A 19,342-nucleotide genomic window follows, 5' to 3' on the forward strand; every position below is an offset into this window, starting at 1 on the left:
AATAGAAATATAACAAAAATACAATTTGCAGAACCATAGAGACTTAAAATATAATACAGTTAGAATAATTTATTGCTGGATATTCGAATTATGATTTATTTCTTTCTTTATTTGTATATATTATTTCTTGTTATACTATTGCACCACTATGATTTATTTCTTTCTTTATTTGTATATATTATTTCTTGTTATACTATTGCACCAATAAGTAGAAATGCTTAGCACGATGAAATTGTTTCCTTGCGCAGGTACTAAAGGTAAAACCAGTAGACTATCGACTGAGATTTTTAGAGTCCAGATCTGCAGAAGTGTCAGAAGAGTACAAGGTCGTCACCTCCTCAGCAATGCATGTAGATAGGGCTCATTTTAAGCATATTTTCTAATCTGTACATTATAATTATTGCTTGTATTGTAATGTGAATTATTAACTGCAATTTCATTTGTCTATCCTGTACTTGATAAATTTTTGTACTTAATTGGCAAATTTGTATAAGCTAATGAAATATAAAAATTCTGATATTTGAGTTGAATATCTAATCATAATGATTCAAAATGAGATTGAGTTTGAGAAATTTTGAGACTCAATCTGAATTTGAGAAACTGTTGAGAATGCTTTGAGATAATTTGAGTTATAAATTTGAGTATATATTGAAATTATTTTTGGCAGGTTTAGAAGAACTGTTAGTCCAAATTATAGCCGGCACTCCGCCGGATTGTTATTAAAATGTTTGAAATTTTCAATTTAGTTATATGATAAAAGTAAAAATAGCCTAAACCTCAGATAAAGTTTTTGAACAAATAAATCAAGAACTATAATGAAATCAGATAAGATTAGGTGCTCTGGCACTCCGTGTGACACGCCTTGCTCGGCTACACTGTAAACGAGTGAGGGGTGTTATAGCATAGGTTCCAAGTATACCAAGTTTATTTTTCTTCTTATGTACGGAAAGGAAGAGCTTTTGGTTTTTAGCATCAAGTATGCTAGCTTGCTACTCATTTTGGACTTTTTTTGCTTTTTCTTTTGGTATTTGTGTCCCTTTTTGTCCTCTCTCTCAAACTCATTATTTTTTATGGGCTAAAAAGTAATTTTTTTTTTTAATGTTTTTACATACTTGCACTTTCTTTTGAGTTTTACACCCTCTCTCCATATTTTTTTTTTTTGCACCTAGTATACTTTTTACTTATGCATTTAGCTTCCTTAAAGGGCAGGGTAAGTGTTTAGGCTAGGGGCTGGCATAGAGTTACGGGTTACCAAAAAAATCATTCTAGGGGATAGATATAGGCTCAAGTTGGCTGCAAGGGATGAAAATTTGTAAATGGGTGGCCAAGTTTATGATGGGTTTATAAACAAATAATGCCTTAATCATCTCTTCATCAAGCATATGCAAGGATTGATAGATCCAAGAGATATGTTCTAGGGTTGGTAAGGCATTTTTAGGTTTGTTTCTATTTCAAAAATTTTCTCCTAATTTCACAAGTTCAATATAACAAACTAATAGCTATAAAGGGATTAATTAGTTTGACTCCACTTAGGTAATTAAATTTTTCATTAACATATTGAAGTCCTTTTGCCTATCCAGTCACATCCATTCATCTTTCCTAGAGAGTCCAATTATTAGCTTGTTAAGGTTTTAGTTACAATTCTAAGTTAAAAGCCTTTGAAAAAGTTCAAAATTTTCAAAATTTGCAAAATTTTTATGGGTTTTTGATGCACAATTATAATAAAGATATAATAAGGCAATGTAATAGTAAGAATGAAATGTAATGCATGAATGCAATGCATAAGTGCACCCCTAAACTTAAATCTGACATTGTCCACAATGGCAACATAATATGAAAAACTAGGTAAAGATAAAATAGTAGACATATCATCATAGAAAAGTATATTATGTATTAAGGCAAGATAGTATGAACATGGTGAGCATAGTTTGAAATAAATGAACCTATCTACTTAGGTAGTGACTAAAACTAAGGCCTATGCCTGTGTAATACACCAAAAAGATGCCCTAGTCTATTGTTCTATTTCTAGAAGGTCTCTAATGGTGAGGAAGGCGCCTCTCCATCCTGCCTCTTAAGGATCATGTCCAGCTTGTTGTAGGCCTCTTAAAGACTATCCTCTACTGCTCTAATCCAGTCCATGATGGTGGTCTCTAGAGTCCTTATCGTAGCATTAAGACTCATCTCCATCGATTCCTCCTATTGTTGCTTCTGTCTCTGTTCTTGCGCTTCGGAGGACTCCCCTGATTTTGCTCCTACTAGTTGTCTTCTAGGGATGATGTTCCCCTCTATATTAATTAGGAGGCATGCATTCCCAACTCTTCTGCATGTTCCCATGGATATACAAATGGTCTGGTGTATCCTTGTGGTGCTAGTGAAGGAACGAAAGCATGAAAAACACAAGTTTATACCATTGAATTCAAAACTTTTTACCTAGGGTCACATGCATCATGCAAGATTTATATTTATCTATTTGATTTCAATGATAAACAAGATATTAAAACTCTTTTAATATGCTTTTGGATCTGTATGTGCCATTTAAGATTTTAGAATTAATCAGATTAATTTTAGAACCCTAGATTAAATCAAGAACAATTACGCTAACCTCTTGAAGCACTACAGTGTATTTATGCCTTTGAGATGCGTTTTCAGGACACCAGATATTATTCCTCTAACTTGTCCACACTAAGAACACCTATGGCAGCCCTTGAACAGCTTCTAAAGCTTTTTCTATTAATTAGAAAATCAAGTTTTGCCTTTTAAGATATTAAAGATGTAAACAGGACACTAGAAATAATTTCTAGTATTTTTAATTCAAGAGATTGCTTGCTAATCTCTTGGAATAGATGTGAGAAGAAGATGAAGCATATGGAATCCTGGCCATCTTATCTCTTTCTTCAGGTGTCTTTGGAGACATCTCTTTAGAAAGATGGATACCATGTCTCACTGATAACAATCCTCTCTTGGAATTAAGCATGTTAAACCTCTTTAACACCTTTTCCAAGTATAGACTTTGGGATAAACCAATTATTCTTTTCGCTCTATCTCTATATATGCAAATCCCAATAATATAGGTTGCCTCCCCTAAGTCTTTCATGGAGAATGTATTTGACAACCATACCTTTACAGTTGTCAACATACCTGTGTCATTACACATCAACAGTATGTCATCCACATATAAGACAAGGAAAGTGATAGCACTGTCACTAACCTTCTTATATACACATGGCTCATCCTCATTTTTGATAAAACTAAATGATTTAATGGCTTCATCAAAACGGATGTTCTAACTCCTCGAAGCTTGCTTCAACCCATAAATGGATCGCTTTAGCTTGCATACCTTGGAACCATCTTGGGATTCAAAACCCCTAGGTTGTTCTATGAAAATGTTTTCTTCAATGTATCCATTGAGAAAAGCTATTTTGACATCCATCTGCCAAATCTCATAATCATAGTATGCAGCTATTGCTAATAGAATCCTAATTGATTTAAGCATGGAAATAGGCAAGAAAGTCTCCTCATAATCGATTCCTTGCCTTTGGTGAAACGCTTTCGCTACTAGTTTTGCCTTATAGGTCTTTACCTTTCCATTAAAACCAATTTTCTTCTTGAAAACCCATTTGTTCCCTATAGGTACAATACCTTCAAGTGGGTTGACAAGATCCCAAACTTGATTCTTATACATGGAATTAATTTTGGATTTCATAGCATCAATCCATTTTGAAGAGTCTATATCTGATATAGCTTCTTCATACATAAGTGGATCATCTCCATGATTTACTTCTTCATGAGTAGACTACTCTTGTTCTTCTTCATGAAGGAAACCATATCTCACTGGTGGGTGAGATACCCTGGTTGTTCTACGAGGAATAGCTGTAGATGTTTCATCAACGGGTGTAGATTGACTAGATGGATCTATATCCATCTGATCTGTTGGTTGGTCAAAATTCTCCAATTCTAACTCTATTTGCCTTCCTTTGCCTCCTTCTTGAATAAACTGTTGTTCAAGAAATGTGGCATCTCCACTTATCACAACCTTTTGTGAAGTAAGCAAATAAAAATAATATCCAAAACTATCTTTTGGATATCCAACAAATCGACCTTTTTTTGATCTGGTTTCCAATTTATCAGTGTTCAGTTTTTTGACATAAGCTGGACAACCCCAAATCTTAACATGCTTAAGACTTGGTTTTCTTCCATGCCATATCTCATAAGGTGTGGAAGAAATTGATTTTGATGGAATCCTATTCAGAATATACAAAGCTGATTCAAATGCAAATCCCCAAAAGGAGATTGGCATATCAGTATAGCTCATCATACTACGTACCATATCTAATAGGGTACGATTTCTCCTTTTAGATACACCATTCAACTGTGGCGTTCCTAGAGGAGTCAGCTGGGAAACAATGACGTGCTCTCTCAAGTATTCATCAAATTCAGTACTCAAATATTCACCTCCACGATCTGATCGAAGAGCTTTAATACTCTATCCTGTTTGATTTTCTACTTCAGATTTAAATTCTTTGAACTTTTCAAAGGATTCGTGTTTGTATTTTATCAAATATAAATACCCAAACCTTAATTTATCATCAGTAAAGGCAATAAAATAATGAAAATTGCCTCTAGCCATTTCCTTAAATGGACCACATACATCACTATGTATTAGCTCCAAAATATTTTTAGCCCTTAGCCTTTGTCCAACAAAGAGTGATCTAGTCATTTTATCCTGAAGGCAAGATTCACAAGTTGGAGTAGGCTCAGAGCCCAATGAGGATAGAATCCCATTTTATCCAATTTTGCAATCCTATCTTCTGCAACATAACATAACCTTAAGTGCCAAATATATTTTGAACTTGAGTTGGTTTTCACCATGTGCTAGCACGAATCTGTAGTATAGAGTAATCGTTGTAATGAGGCCCCCCAATACAATGTGCCCTGTGGCCTGGTGAGACATCCTCCTTAAGTGGTTGCATAGGAAATACTTGGTGCTATATCTCCTCTCTATCACCATACACCACAAGAAGAATAACTCATTGGCGTTTACTACGCCAAGGCTATCACTGCTGCCAATTATAGTATGGGCTGCAAACCTATGCATAGACATCAATGCAGGGCTGGTCAATCTCGATGATTTGACTTGCTGAAGTTATATGCTTTAGTGTTTGGTTCAATGGTCCTCCAAAACTTAATGTTGTCATATATAATCCTGTTTTGAGGGATCTCCTGGAGCCCCTCACTATTAAATCTAAAAACAGCATTGAACTTATCGATGTTCATTATTCTGTCAACACCCAGAGCCTAAACTCAATCCTACCCCTATTGCCTCTGTCTGTGGCCGAAAAGGTGGCTTTGAAACTACCCAGGAATTCCAGGGTTATGTCCTTGTGTGTAGGATATTGCAATTGGGTGAATCTGGTCCACCCGATGTTGTCTAGGAGCTTAATTACTTCTTCTTTCAATCCCAGTTACTCTAACAATGGTGTATCCATGCATTTAGTAATACAATCTTCCTGTTGTTAAGCCTAGTGTACATGTCCCTATAGTCAGTGTTCTTGAATGGCCAGGCTAAGGAAAAGTCAGTTTGTGCTTATGGTTGGGGCTAGGGTTGGGGTTGTGGTTGGGGTTAGGATTATGGTTGAGGTTATTCTTGCCCAACTTGTCTTGTTTTTCATCTTTGGGGTGGAGATTGTGAGTCATCTCTCTTGCTTGAGGAAGAACCTAGTCTTCTTATGAGTCTTTTTGCAGGACCCATTTGAGAAAGATGAAGAAAAGGTTAGGGTTTAAGAGAAAATCAAGATTGGAAGGAGTTTTATGAGGGATTCTTGGAGAAGAAAGGCTTTTATAGAGTTTGAATGGGTTTGGTAATGTTTAGGGGACTATTTAAAGGCATGGGCATGCCATTTGGATTTTCGTTTTACACTTCTTCACTATTGGTGCTGCGAAGCTTTACACAAGTCTGTGTATCACTACATGGGGCAGGCCCATGTAATATTCTATTTCTTTTTTTTTTTTTTTATAAAGGTAGGTTACATGGGTCAGACCCATGTAACTTTCTACCTTAATGTCCCTTTTGTGTTCTATAACAGCCCAGTCCACTAGCTAGTATTATCCGCTTTGGGCTAGCCCATACTAGGCCTCACGGATTTGTCCCTTAGGCTTTTACACCCAAAAGCGTGCTAACCAGGTGAGGAAGGCTCCCACAAATATGGCCCAAATCTTTCCTTCCCGTTTTTGATGTGGGACACGAAGTCTACTCCCATGCGTAGCTAGTTGAATGAACACATCCCAACCCCATTCCTGGGTTGTGACAAGCCCACTAGCTTCTACCTGGTGCGTCCTCGCACCACACACCGTACTAGAGGGAGTCCAGCTTTGATACCACATTGTAACAGCCCGATCCATCTCCAATTAATATTGTCCGCTTTAGCCCATGGGCCTCATGGATTTGTCCCTTGGGAGGTTTCATTCTCAAAAGAGCGCTAACCAGTATTCCAAGACCACCCAATTTAAGTCTAAGATCTCTCATGTGCTTTACTAATGTGGGATTTGCCTAAGGGACCTTTCATTGTAACAGCCCGATCCATCTCCAGTTAGTATTGTCCGCTTTGGCTCGTGGGCCTCATAGATTGTCCCTTGGGAGGTTTCATTCCCAAAAGCGCGCTAACCAGTGTTCCAAGACCACCCAATTTAAGTCCAGGATCTCTCCTATGCTTTGTCGATGTGGGATTTGCCTAAGGGATCTTTCTCCCCCCCTTTTGGGACTCAAAGTCCTCGCTGAGGTTTGCCCCACGAGTGCTCTGATACCAATTGTAACGGCCCGACCCACTGGCTAGTATTATCTGCTTTGGCCCAGCCCATACTAGGCCTCACGAATTTGTCCCTTGGGCTTTTACACCTAAAAGTGTGCTAACCAGGTGAGGAAGGCTCCCACATATATGGCCCAAATCTTTCCTTCCCGTTTCGGATGTGGGACACAAAGTCCACTCCAATGCATAGCTGGTTGAATGAGCACGTCCCAACCCCATCCCTAGGTCATGACATGTTCGCTCTATTCTATTTATATGGGGCTGTGTACTAGTACACGAGGTACCTTGTGTAAGTTTCTATTTTTCAAAATCCCATTCCTCTTTCTCCTATATTAGTTACAACGGTCATGTAGTTTTACACGGGGTCTCCTACGTAATTTTATGGAGTGTTTTTACGTGTGAATTGCTAGGTCCAGTAGGTTACATGGGTCATGTACCACTACACGGGTCAAACCCATGTAACTTTCTAGTCCAGAATTCCTGAATATTTTTAGTGCTTTATTTTCCTATCTTTTCAAGTTTTGATGCTAACATGTTTCTAAGTATGAGATGCACATGGAGTTTAACAATAAAAATAATTTTGCGGTTTTATGATTTCCTCTCTTATATGGTTTTGACTTAGTGATTTCATCCCTTCCTTGCTCCTTACTTCTACCAGTGTGTCCAAAGTGAGGATTTAGGGTTGTTACAAAACTAAGAATTAAGATAAAAGTAAACAAAAATTAATTATAAGGGAAATTAAAGTCTTGGGTTGCCTCTTAAGGAGCACTTGTTTATAGTCTTTAGCTTTATTGTTCCTCCTGGCTCATGGTTGGGCCGATGGGTTGCTAAAGGATTGTGTGGCTCTTTTTTCTATTGGTTCTCTCAAGAATTATGGCTTTAGCCTCTGCCCATTGACCTTGAACGTTCCTGAGGTCTCACTCCATACTTATACTACTCCATGTGGAAGACTTGTGTAACCTTGAAGGGACTAGACAACCTCGACCTTAGCTTTCCTAGGAATAGCTTCGGTCTAAAGTTCAAGAGCAAGATTCTCTTTCCTTGATTTCTCTTCTTATGTGCTTGTCATGCTAACTTTTGGTCCTCTCCTTGAAAGATCTTTGCATTCCAATAGGCGTCTTGCCTAATCTCTTCTAATTCATTAAGCTATAGAAGCCTCTTCTCTCTAGCAGCTTTTATATCAAAGTTTAGGGTATGGATTGCCCAATAGGCTTTATGTTCAAGTTCAATGGGTAGGTGGCATGATTTACCATATCCCAAGCAAAAGGGGGTTATTCCAATGAGAGTTTTGAAGGTAGTGCGGTAGGCCTATAGTGCACCATCGAGTTTCAGGAACCAATCCTTCCTTGAGTGATTTACTATTTTCTCAAGGATCCTCTTCAATTCCCTATTTAAAATTTCTACCTGTCCACTTATTTGAGGGTGGTAAGGTGTTGCCACTTTGTGTGTCACTCCATATTTTCTTAATAATGTTTCAAACTAATTATTACAGAAGTAACATTCCCCATCACTAATGATCACCCTTGGTGTGCCACATCTTGTAAAGATGTATTTCTTGACATCATTTGTTGGTGAAGCTATTGCTTTCAGCCATTTCGATATATACTCTACACTAACAAGGATGTACTTATTTCCAAACAAGAATGGGAATGGACCCATAAACTTTATGCCCCAAACGTCGAATAGTTTAACTTCAAGTATACCATGGAGTGGCATCTTATTCCTTCTTGAAATGTTTCCAACCCTTTGACACTGATTACATATCAATACAAAGTTTTTCACATATTTAAACAAGTTGGGCCAGTAAAATCCTACTTGTAGTATCTTAGTTGTTTTCTTGGTTGTGCTGAAGTGTCCTCCATAGAGTGATGAATGGCAGTGTTGCAGCACACTTTCTATTTCCTCTTCTGGTATGCATCTTCTAATCAGTCCATCATAACATCTCTTTAGTAGAGGTTCTTCCTAGGTATAGTCCCTTACGTCATGTAAAAACTTCTTCTGTTGGTAGGATATGTTGGCTGGAAAAACCCTGCACAAGATAGTTAACAATGTCAGTATACCAAGGGGTTTGGGAGATTGCTAATAAGTGTTCATCTGAAAAGGGGTCGTCAATTGGCAAATCTTCAAAGTAGCCCCCTATGTCTTCTTGCTTGAGTTTAGAGAGGTGTTCAACTACCACTTTCTCGATCCCCTTTTTATCTTTGACTTTAAGGTTAAATTCCCATAGAAGTAGAATCCACTGAATCAATATTGGTTTTGCTTAGGAGATACCGAATAGTGGCATGATCTATATATATAATAACTTTTGACTTGACTAAGTAGGATTTGAACTTATTGATTAAAAACACTACTGCTAGGAGTTCTTTCTCCGTGGTTGCATAGTTGACCTGTGCGTCGTCAAGTATCTTGCTGGCGTAGTAGATGCCATGAACTTTTCTATTTTTTCTCTATCCAAGCACTGCTCCTTCTGCATAGTCACTTGCATAACAAATCACTTCAAATGACAACTCCTAATCTAGTGGTTACATAATTGACACAAAAATTAGAGCCTCCTTTATCCTATTAAATGAATTAAGGAAACTTTTATCAAAGTTAAAAGGAACATCCTGATTTAGTAAGTTAGTTAATGGCTTAGCTATTTTTGAGAAATCTTTGATGAATGTTCTGTAGAAGCCTACATGTCCCAAAAAACTTTGCATTCTATTAACTAATGAAAGTTGTGGCATTTTCTCAATTATTTCAATTTTTGCCCTGTCTACTTCAACTCCTCTTTCTGATACGAGGTAACTAAGAATTATGCCCTCCCTTACCATAAAATGGCATTTTTCCAAATTTAAAACTAGGTTTGACTCCACATCTTTGTAGCACTTTAGATAAATTAGTTAAAGACTCATCAAAAGTGGTTCCATAAACAGAGAAATCATCTATAAAAACTTCTTTTATATTTTCAATATAATAAAAAAAATAGCCATCATGCATCTTTGAAAAGTAACTGGGGCATTGCAAAGACCAAAAAGCATTCTCCTATATGCAAAAGTGCCATAGGGGTAGGTAAATGTGGTCTCTTCTTGGTCTTCTGAATGAATAGGAATTTGGAAAAATCCTAAATACCCATCTAGGTAGCAAAAATAGGAATGTTTTGCTAGCCTCTCCAACATTTTATCTATGAATGAAAGAGGAAAATGGTCTTTTCTAGTGGCACTATTTAGTTTTCTGTAATCAATACACATACCCCAACCAGTGACCATCCTAATGGGGATTAGCTCATTGTTTTCATTTTTTATAATAGTTGTCCCACCCTTTTTAAGCACTACGTGTATCGAACTAAATCATTTACTATCAAAGACTGGGTATATAATACCTACATCTAATAATTTTAAAATTTCCTTTTTAACTACCTCTTTTATGTTAGGGTTAAGTCTCCTTTGATGTTCAATGGTAGGCTTACTATTTTTTTCCATAGATATTTTATACATACAAATAGAGGGGCTAATCCCTTTAAGGTCTTCTATTGTGTACCCTATAGTTTTACTATGAGTCCTAAGCTCCCTTAAAAGTTTTCCCCCCTCTACACTATTTAAGGTAGCATTTATAATGATAGGATATTTTGAGTTTGAGTCTAAGAATGCATACCTCAGAGTAAAAGGAATAGGTTTTAATTCTATCTATTTTGTGTCCTCTGGTGATTTGCCTTTGCATTGTTCTTCCTTTAGCTCTTCCACTTGTAGTCCTTGAGCCAAGGGTAGAGGTGGGCTAGCTTCCAAAGATCATGCATAGGCTGTAATTTTTGTATTGTCATCATCCACTATGTTACTGTGCACTACACATGCTTCTAGAGGATCTTCAAGATATTTCTTTTGGAATTTCTCTTCTACTAGCTTATCTATTATGTCAACCCTCAAGCATTAATTAAGATTAGAATTTTGCTTCATTGATCTAAACAGGTTGAATTCCACTTCCTCTTCTTCCACTTTGAGAGTTAACTATCCATTTTTTACATCTATGATAGCTCCAACGATTGCCAAGAAAGGCCTTCCCAATATAATGGGAATTTAAACATCTTCTTCCATCTCTAGGACCACAAAGTCTACAGGAATAAAGAACTTTCCTACTTTGATGGTGATGTTCTCTAAGATGCCAACTGAATGTTTGAAAGACCTATTCACCAATTGCAGTGAGATGGTAGTTGGTCTAAGTTCTCCAACATTCAGCTTTTGGCATATTGACAGGGGCATCAGACTCACACTAACACCAAGATTGCATAAGGCTTTTTCAATGTTCATGTTGCTAATAAGATAAGGCATAGAGAAGCTTTCAGGATCCTTCATTTTTGAAAGCAGCTTATTTTGTAGGATAACTCTGCATTCCTCTATCAAAGCAACAGTCTCATAGTCTTCCAGCTTTTTCTTCTTGGAAAGGATTTCCTTTAAAAATTTTGCATAGGATGGCATTTAAGATAGTGCTTTGGTGAAGGGAATATTTATGTAAAGTGTAACACCCCTATGTTCGGTAGTGCGTTCTATTGTTCCAGTGACCAGTGTTGTCCGGACAGCTAGAATGCCTAGAACTACACTTCGATATGAGTGAGGAGACATAAAATAATGAAATACAAGATAAGAAAATACAAGAAAAACAAAGAAAAAATAATAGCAAAGAAATGTAAACAAGTTAAGCGAGCCAAGAACCCTAGCGATGGGTGACCGCACCGGGAAGTCACGGCGTGGACCGTTGACTAGCCCTGGACTACGGGGAACCCTGGAAAATATTTTTAGGACTTAAATAGACCCCTATTGAGGTATAAATACCATAAGAAATATTAAATAAAAATTAAATAATTAGTATACAGAAAAGTGAGAAATCGAAAAACGGACAAAACCCGGTGTTACCGAAAAATCGAGAGTACAACCCGAACAGGGGCATTGTGGTCATTTGACACCCTGAGTTGTCTTTTAACCTAAATGTACATTAAAAACACATGATATTAAACTTAGAAAATATAATGAAAAATTAAATTAGGGGTACCTAATGTAAATAGCCAAAAGTGGAGTATAATTTGGGTAATTAGCACTTAAATCATATTAAATCATTTTCTTAGGTGAGTTGAGCACTATGGGAATTAAAATATACACTAAGTGGGCAGATTACTTCCACTAAACACTTCATCATCTTCAATCCTTCTCCCATGCCGAAATGAACTCCATCAAAACCTCCATGGTCGAAACATGAAAGAACTTCATAATCTCCTCCATTCCACCTCCAAACACCAAAGTTGCTTCATTAATCTTGATCACCACCTCACAAGGAAGAAGTAGATACTAATTTCAAGGGAGTTTGTTAAAGATTTAACAAGCCTCATCAATAGGTAAGTTTGTATTTTTTATTGTTATTTTGTTAAAGTTTGTAAGGATGTTATGGGTGTTTCATTTATGGAGAAATTTTTGAGGTTTGATATTTAAAGGGGGAAGTGTACTTTTGGCAGCCATGGAAACACCTTGAAAACAGTTTATTTTTGCTTGTAAATGGTGAATTAAAGGATTGATTAAATGTATATGGTGTAGGAAATTATTTGGGTGATGTATACTTAGTATATGTGAATGTGTATTGAAATTTGAATGCTTAGAAATTATGGGAATGTAATGCATGAAATGGCAGCCTGGGTTGGTGAACCATAAGGATGTTATTTCATGTTTGAACTATAGAATATTAATGTTGAATTGTGTTGGTTATTATGGCAGTTTGGGTATGTGTGTGATGGTGTGAAGTTGGACATGTAAAAGTCTTATGGTTAGGTGATTGAATTGTTGTAAATTGGGTTTGAAAAATTATGTACTAAATGGTGCACATTGAATGTAATTTTAAGCTGCCAAAATGACCTATAATATGTTATGAATTATGTTTAGGTTATGGTACAACCAGAATTGGCTTGAATGTTGAGTTTGGTAAGTGTTAAAAGTGATCCTTGATGTGTATGAAAGAAATGCAATAAGGCAGTTTGTGTTTTAGGCCTAGAACCTTAAGTGTGTGGCTCCAATTGGTATGAGACCCCTTGGAGGTGAAACTAGGCACAAAATGTGCCAACTTTCATGAAGGAAGCTTGCTAAAATTCTGCTTGCAAGGTAGCTTGAAAAATGACCAAATCCGGATTAAGTGCAAATAAGGCCTGAAAATTGACCATTTGGGCAGCAGTTAGTGTTTAGGCCATATCTCACTCAAAACAGGTCCAATTCACCTGAAATTTTGACCATGAATAGTTAAGACCCATATCTACAAGTCTTATTAAGACACAAAAACCCAGAAATAACCATAAGCAAGTCAAACAGCTTGCACAAGTTCGGGTCCAAAAACTAGCCGAACCAAAATTAACCTAAAGTGACCTAAAGTGACCAATTTTGATGCAATTTGACCAGCAATAGTAAAATGACCAAAACTTGGTCTACATAACTCAGAATGACCTGAAATTTTGCCCCGCGTGCAATAAGACATAGATCTACAAGTTTGTAGTTTTGACCAAAACCTGAAAACTGAGGGAACTAGGTCGTCCGGGTAGGTCAAACTAGTATCCCAGAATCCAGCAAATTGCAAGAAAATGCAATATATAAGGAAATGAATTTGGTAACATGTACCAACCCTAAAAGACTATTGAATGTGACATATTAGTAACACTAAAACCTAATTTACCTAAAACGCATCGAGGGTCGATATATTAGGTTGATTAAGCAAATAATAGCATTCAGTGAATTACTTATCAAGCATTATCAGTAGAGACTGTTTAATTTAGTACTGAAACACTTCAAATTGTGTTTCTCATTTAGCAAAGATTCAGGGAAAGGGAAGGAAACACTGAGTCAAGACCAGGAGACAGTTATCAGAGGTTTGTGCACAACAGCTAATTCTTTTGAATTTTTCAATTGAAATGAATTATGACTATTTGTACATTATTTTTTTAAATTGTGGAAATATGTTTGAATGAATATTTATTGCTTGAAAAGCATTGTAAATGGTTTGAAACTGTGAAAAATTATTTGAATGATATTGATGGATAGTTATTAATTGAAAAGCATTGGAAATGGTTTGAAACCACAGCTATCATGTATATTGATTGTATTCCTCACTAGCTTGTCTAGTGGGAAGAATTGAATTCCCTCTCTGGCTGAAGTGTTGAGGTGTGTGCCTGTTGAGGACGAATAGAATGAGTACTCATATTTTTGCTAGCTAGCTATGTTATTCCTCATTAGTCATCGACTTTTGGGACGAATTGAATACCTCATTAGCCATCGGCTTTTGGGACGAATTGAACTTTGAAACATGATTAAGCTGTGTGTGTGATTTATTGATATGTATTGTGAAATTGTGAAATGGAGTTTAAATTCTTATTGACATTCACTGTCTTTTGAATTTAACTATGTTTTGATTATTGAGATTTATTATGATATTGCGAAATAGAGTTTAAATTCCTCGTGACATTTATTATCTTGAATTTAACTATGGTTTTACGTATCCACTATTTATATGATTTATGAATTGTGATTTAAAGTTGTATTTGGTAAATGTTGTGCACCACTGAGACATTGTTTTAGCGATAGCTTTTCATTGCTATCGCAGGTAGACAGACAGACAGGGCAGCAGACTAGGCTACTAGAGCATTCAGCGAGAGATCATCGGGTATATTGAGTATATCTCATTTTGCATTTTGTACTGTAATGTATGTTTACTGTATGTATATTTTGTTCTTGGTTTGAGCAGTTGTAAAATAAAATTGTACCTTGAAGTTGTAAAATAAATTATGAGTTATTTTGACTTTTAAAATTTGTACTGTATCTCTTTAATCTCAGTCTTTGAAAAATTATTGTGGATTTGAGTTGAGGAAAATATTGTGATGTTTAACAGTTGGAGTTGAGATTGAGAAATATATTGAAGTGTTTTTTTTTTTTTTACAGGTTTCCTGAAGAATTGTTTTATCCAAAATACAGATGGCACTTTATCAAAATTTTTACATAAATTCCTAATAATTCAAATGTGTTAGTTCTATCACCTCAGTTCAAAAAGTTTTTAACACCTGTAAATAGTGTTCATCACTGTAAAAAGAAGTAAGAAAAGTTTTAAAATCTCTTGTAGTGTATTTAATGGGTTATCAGTAGACGAAGTTGGTAATTCATTAGGTATACTACAAGATCATGTTATGCCTTACAGAGGGGTAGGGTGTGGCATGTATTTAGTGGTATCAGAGCTAGTTTTTAAATTCTGTTTTCACCTGTTACTTGAATATTCTTTCTTCATAGTACAACTGCTCAATATCATTGTTTGATACATACAGTACATTACATTATAAATATGCACTAACGGGAGGAAATCTCCTTGTGTTATTTGTTCAGGAGGTCTAAGATCCTAGCATTGACTATGGAAGAGTGTGATCGTTCAGTCGATCAATCTATTGAGACTGAGGTGCAAGGGGATGCCCCAGGCCTACACAATGTCAGTGGTTCAAAGACCACTGCAGATCGCATGATTTCTGCTCAGTTCGCTTAGTAAATGGCTGCAATGTTCCAACAAATGGCTGGTAATGTGCCTACTCAAGTCCCAATACAGACACCAGTGGTACAAACACAGTCTGCTGCTAAGCAGTATGACAAATTAATGAAATATGAGGCTACAGAGTTCAAGGGGATAGTAGATCCTCTAGAGGCTGAACAGTGGTTAGAGAGGATGGATAGGGTATTCAAGAAACTGCATTGTATGGAGGAGCTCAGATTTGAATACTCAGTATCTTTACTACAGGGGGATGCTTATGACTGGTGGAAAACCATTCTCCACAGTCTGGTAGAATCTGCAGTGCTAACATGGAATGACTTTCTCAAGGAATTCAGACAAAAGTATGTCCCCGATGCTTATGTAGACCAGAAGCTACAAGAGTTCCTAAGTCTGAAACAAGGGAGCAGATCAGTGGCTGAGTATGAAAGAGAATTTTCCCGCCTAAGCCATTATGCAGTAAGTCTACTTTCTACCAGCAGGGAGAGATGCAAGAGGTTTGAAACCGGCTTGAAACCTAGTATCAGATTACAAGTAGTCGGATTCAAACACACTAACTTCTCTGAACTTGTTTCTCAAGCCCTAGAGTTGGAAAGAATTGAGTCTGAAGCAGCTTCTGAGAAAAAGAAATTAGAGAAGACAGAGAAAGAGGGAAAATTAGTAGAACAGAGTTCCAGTGGTCCTACTGGAAAGAGGAAGAACCATGGGGGACACAGCAGAGGTGGCAAGAAGTCTGGTAGGGGAAGATATTTAGGACAGAAACCTCCTTTATCTGGTCAGCAGAGTACCGGAGGTTCCTACCCTCCCCGCCAATGTGAAACCTATGGAAGAAATCATGGTGGGATATGCTATAAGGCTATTGAAGCCTGTTATAACTATGGAGGCACAGGACACTTTGCCAAGGACTGCACCAGTAGTGGTAGAGTTGGACCACCTCCTACTACTGCAGAAGGGTCAGTTCAGAGCCCTGTCACCAGAAGTTCATAACCACCCAGTAGAGGTAGAGGCAGGGGTAGAGGTAGCCCAGCAAGCAGCCAAGGCACAGTGAAACATTCAGAGCAAGATAGTGCTCTAGTCAGAGTCTATGCAATGAGACAGAGAGAAGAGGCCGAGACATCTGATGTTGTGGCTGGTACCTTCTCAACTTTTAATTAAGATGTGTTTGTGTTATTTGATCCGGGTTCTACCCATTCTTATGTGAGTGCTAGCATCATTGATTGCAGTGCTGTTCCATGTACAAAAATGGACTTTGAGGTGCTAGTAACAAGTCCGCTAGGACAGGAGGTCAGGGCTAATAGAATGTATAGAGATTGTCCTTTGGTGATCCAAGGACACACTTTTCTGTCTGATTTCATTGAAATGCCCTTCAGAGATGATGATATCATCTTGGGCATGGATTGGTTAGCCAGGCATCATGCCATGATTGACTGTAGGTTGAAGACAGTCACTTTTGGCCTCCCTCAGTACAGTGATGTGGTAATACATGGGAAGAGGCAGTTATTGCCATCAAACATCATTTCGACTGCACTAGCCAGAAAAATGATCAGAAAGGGGTGTGAAGCATACTTGGCACATGTGGTAGACACCCATGTGGGGAGTCCAGCATTGAAAGACATCCCTATAGTACATGACTTTCCAGATGTGTTTCTTGATGAATTGCCAGGATTACCTCCAGAAAGAGAAATGTAGTTTGAAATTAATGTTATGCTTGGTGTGGAACCAATCTCCGTAACACCATAAAGAATGGCACCAGCGGAATTGAAGGAGTTGAAGATACAGTTGCAAGAACTACTTGAAAAGGGCTTCATCCGCCCTAGTGTGTCACCTTGGGAAGCGCCAGTATTGTTTGTTAAGAAGAAGGATGGCACTCTTCGCTTGTGTATTGACTACCGACAGCTGAATAAGGTGACAATAAAGAATAGATATCCATTGCCTCGCATTGATGATCTGTTTGATAAGTTGAAGGGTGTAGCTGTATTCTCCAAAATTGATTTGCGATCTGGTTATTATCAATTCAAGATGCAAGAGTAGAGTATTCCAAAAACTGCTTTCAGAACTCGGTATGGCCACTATGAGTTTCTAGTAATGCCATTCGGGTTAACAAATGCTCCAGCTGCTTTTATGGATCTGATGAACACTATCTTCAGACCATATCTCAATCAATTTGTGGTGGTGTTTATTGATGACATTTTGATATATTCGAGGAATGCAAAGGAGCATAACAGACATCTGCGGATTATACTGCAGACTTTAAGGGAGAAACAGCTATACACCAAATTGTCAAAATGTGAATTTTGGCTGAGAGAAATCTCCTTTTTGTGATATGTTGTGTCAGCTGAAGGGATCAAGGTAGATTCCAGCAAGGTAGAAGCTATCCTTAATTGGAAGCCGCCCAGGAATATCACAGAAATTCGCAGTTTTCTGGGTTTAGCTGGATATTACCGTCGGTTTGTGAAGGGGTTTTCTATGTTATCTTCTTCACAGACCAAACTGCTTCAGAAAGATGTGAAATCTCAGTGGACAGATAAATGCCAACAAAGTTTTGATGAGTTGAAGAGGTGTTTGACTGAAGCTCCAGTCCTCACTTTACCTACTCCGAGTAAAAAATACACAATTTATAGTGATGCTTCTCATAATGGGTTAGGCTGTGTACTTATGCAAGATCGGAATGTCATTGCTTATGCATCACGTCAGCTGAAACCGCATGAGAGGAACTACCCAACACATGATCTGGAGCTAGTAGCTATTATTTTTGCTCTGAAGATCTGGAGACACTATTTGTATGGGGAGAAATGCTACATTTACACAGATCACAAGAGCTTGAAGTATTTGGGCACCCAGAAGGAATTAAATTTGAGGCAGAGGAGATGGTTAGAACTGATTAAAGACTATGATTGCTTAATAGACTATCAGCCAGGGAAAGCAAATGTGGTGGTTGACACCTTAAGTCGCAAAACTATGGCAAGTCTCAGAGTTTCTCCTTTGTCCATGGTATATGAATTGAAAGCACAGCATGCCAGTTTAGAGATTGATGATGAGGGACAGACAGTAGTTGCATGGCATGTACAGCCAGTGTTGATTGATCAGATCAGAATGGCTGCTCAGAGTGATGATAAATATCAGAAGCTACTGAAAGAAGTCCAGTAAGGCAAGAAACCTGAATTCTCTGTGAGAGATGATGGTTTATTACTACATCAAGGTAGAATGTGCATTCCTAGTGATGTGGAATTGAGACAAATCATTTTGGAGGAAGCACATGAGTCTCCTTTTGCTATGCACCCTGGTGGAACTAAAATGTACAGAGGGCTGAAAGAGCATTACTGGTGGATGGGTATGAAGAGGGATATAGCTGAGTTTGTTTCCAAATGCCTAACTTGTCAGCAAGAAAAGGCAGAACATCAAGTTCCAGCTGGTTTGTTACATCCTTTGTCAGTACCAGAGTGGAAATGGGAACGAATAACTATGGATTTTGTTACAGGACTTCCAAGAACACAGAATGGTCATGATGCAGTATGGGTTATAGTTGACAGATTGACCAAGTCTGCTCACTTTTTGCCAGTTCGGATGGATTATAGCCTAGAAAGATTGGCCAGATTGTACATATATGAGATTGTAAAACTACATGGAGTGCCAGTATCAATTGTGTCTGACAGAGATCCTAGGTTCACTTCTAGATTCTGGGGTAGTCTACAGAAAGCCCTAGAAACTAGATTGAACTTCAGCACAGCATTCCACCCACAGACAGATGGCCAATTTGAAAGGGTTATTCAAATATTGGAGGATATGCTACGGGCTTGTGTGATTGAGTTTGAAGGTAGTTGGGATATACACTTGCCTTTGATTGAGTTTGCTTATAACAATAGCTATCAATCAAGCATTGGGATGCCTCCATATGAAGCTTTGTATGGCAGAAAGTGCAGAACTCCCTTATGTTGGGATGAAATAGGTGAAAGGAAGATGATTGGGCTAGAAATTGTTCAGCAGACAGAGGAAAAGATCATATTGATCAGAGA

At 37.5% G+C, this 19,342-nt stretch overlaps 1 protein-coding gene across 1 annotated transcript; it reads right to left on the reverse strand.

The window, feature by feature from the left end:
- Positions 1-10,855: 10,855 nt before the first annotated feature.
- On the reverse strand, positions 10,856-11,254 carry LOC110657384 (uncharacterized). Its single transcript, XM_021814564.2, has one exon. The coding sequence runs from the start codon at positions 11,252-11,254 to the stop codon at positions 10,856-10,858; it is 399 nt and encodes a 132-aa protein (XP_021670256.2).
- Between the last annotated feature and the right edge of the window lie 8,088 nt (positions 11,255-19,342).

The sequence above is a fragment of the Hevea brasiliensis genome, chromosome 10, assembly GCF_030052815.1.
Source record: "Hevea brasiliensis isolate MT/VB/25A 57/8 chromosome 10, ASM3005281v1, whole genome shotgun sequence".
NCBI lineage: Eukaryota > Viridiplantae > Streptophyta > Magnoliopsida > Malpighiales > Euphorbiaceae > Hevea > Hevea brasiliensis.